Below are 2,255 nucleotides of genomic sequence, written 5' to 3' on the forward strand. Positions count from 1 at the left end.
CTCTACCCAGGGGGATAGCTTGAGGCTCTGTCTCAAAAAAAAAAATTTTTGGTCTATATGGAGCAACAAAAATTTTCATAGAACGCAAAAATAGTATTGTAAGATATATTTTTTTAATTTGACATACGTACAATTTACAAATATAATACATTAAAAAAAAATCATGTATGGGGCCACGCCTGTGGCTCAAAGGAGTAGGGCGCAGGTCCACCTGGGCGACCTTGCCCAGGATGGGAGTAGGAAGTTTACAATAGCCTTTTCATTTCCAAATGAAGTTACATTAACCTCTTCATTCCCAAATGGAGTTACATTAACCTTTTCAGCTGCCAAGTATATTCCCTTCCCATTGTCATGCTGTTCCCTAGCTTGTCATGCATTCTTTCCAAAAATTGGGACTTTTTATAAAACACCGCTGGACGCATGACAAATTGTTAAAAATCGGGACTGTCCTGTCAAAAGCAGGACGTCTGGTCACCTTAATTATTAAGCATATTTTTATAGTATTCTTTAAATTAGCAAACCATTAAGACCAATCTGAAAAGTATCCTTTAATTGCTTTCTAATTTTTTCAGTCAGTATGAGTCTCTTTTTCAAACATGTCTTTGTAATTTTTTTTTTTGTTTTGTTTTTTGAGACAGAGTTTCACCATGTCGCCCTTAGTAGAGTTCTGTGGCATCACAGCTCACAGCAACATCCAACTCTTGGGCCTAAGCAATTCTCTTCTCAGCCTCCCAAGTAGCTGGGACTACAGGTGCCTGCCACAATGCTCGGCTATTTTTGGTTGTAGTTGTTATTGTTACTGTTGTTTTGCTGGCCCGAGCTGGTTTTGAACCGTTTTGAACCCACCAGCCTCTGTGTATGTGGCTGGCTCCGTAACCACTATGTTCTGGGCACCAAGCCAGCAACCTCAAAGTCTTATGCATATGCAGTTCTCTTGCCTCAGCTTCCCAAGTAGCTGGGACTACAGGTGCCCACCACAATGGGTGGCTATGTCTTTTTTTTTTTTTTCCGAGACAGAGTCTTACTTTGTTGCTCAGGCTAGAGTACAGTGGCAGGATTCTAGCATACTTTAGCCTTGAACTCATGGGCTCAAGTGATCCTCCTGCCTCAGCCTCCCCAGTAGCTGGGACTTTACAGATTTGTACCACTATGCCTAACTAATATAATCTTTTACTTTTTGGTAGAGATAAGGGTCTTGTTATGTTGTCCAGTCTGGTCTCAAATTCCTGGCCTCAAGTGATCCTCCTGCCTTGTTCTTCCAAATTGCTAGGATTATGGGTATGAGCTACTGCACTGTGCCCTCTGCCAGTCATTCTATGAAAACCTTTTACTTTCCCTACTCTTCCAACTATTGTTGAAAGATTCTTGATAACTATTTAGGGTACCAATTGTAAAACTACTTTTTAATTTTTAGGGATAAGAATTTAGAAGATAATTTCTGTGAGATTACAGGTAAGTAATACAATCACAGATTCACTATTATTTCTTTCAAACCTGCTATTCCTCCTATTTCCCTATATTCAGCTTCCACTCACTCAGTCATTGACTGAAGTCAGGTCAGGGATTGAGGAGTTATTTTGATTTCTTCCTTTATTCCTTGTATCCATTCTGTTTTAAGCGATTCTCTTGCCTCAGCCTCTGAAGTAGCTGGAACTACAAGGCGCCTGCCACAATGCTCGGCCATTTTCTGTATATATAAGATATATGCCGCTATATATCTTGTATACCTGTTATCTACTAAATTTTTTCTATTCCTTCTGACACTGCTTTAATTCAAGTCCTTCCTCATTTTTTTCTTGGGCTACTATATTTAGTTTTTTATTCTTCCCAATTCATTCTCCATATATCTAAATCTGATTGTATTTCTTTTCTGTCTAAGGTGGTTCAATGACACTTTTTGCTTATAGGATAAAGCCCACACTTCTTAGCAGTAATTTAGAAAGTCTTTTTATAGGCTGAACACGGTAGCTTATACCTGTGATTCTAGCATTCTGGGAGGCCACGGCAGGTAAATTGCCTGAGCTCAGGAGTTCAAGACCAGCCTGAGCAAAAGTGAGACCCCATTTCTACTAAAAATAGAAAACTAGCTGGGCATGGTAGCACTTGCCTGTAATCTCAGTTACTTGAGAGGCTGAAGCTAGAGGGTCTCTTGAGGCCAAGAGTTGGAAGTTGCCGTGAGCTATGATGCCATGGCAGCACTCTACCCAACCCAGGGTGATAGAATGAAACTCTGTCTTAAAAAAAAAAAAAAAAAA

General features: G+C 39.8%; 1 protein-coding gene across 1 annotated transcript in view; it reads left to right on the forward strand.

Moving 5' to 3' along the window:
- Positions 1 to 2,255, forward strand: part of KNL1 (kinetochore scaffold 1) — a 59,999-nt gene that overhangs the window by 9,870 nt on the left and 47,874 nt on the right. Inside the window, exon 6 of the mRNA XM_012806308.2 lies at positions 1,415 to 1,452. Coding sequence (XP_012661762.1) covers positions 1,415 to 1,452 — 38 coding nt within the window. The remainder of the gene's footprint in view (positions 1 to 1,414; positions 1,453 to 2,255) is intronic.

The sequence above is a fragment of the Otolemur garnettii genome, unplaced genomic scaffold (genome assembly GCF_000181295.1).
Source record: "Otolemur garnettii isolate 467f Iridium unplaced genomic scaffold, OtoGar3 scaffold00050, whole genome shotgun sequence".
In the NCBI taxonomy this organism is placed as follows: domain Eukaryota; kingdom Metazoa; phylum Chordata; class Mammalia; order Primates; family Galagidae; genus Otolemur; species Otolemur garnettii.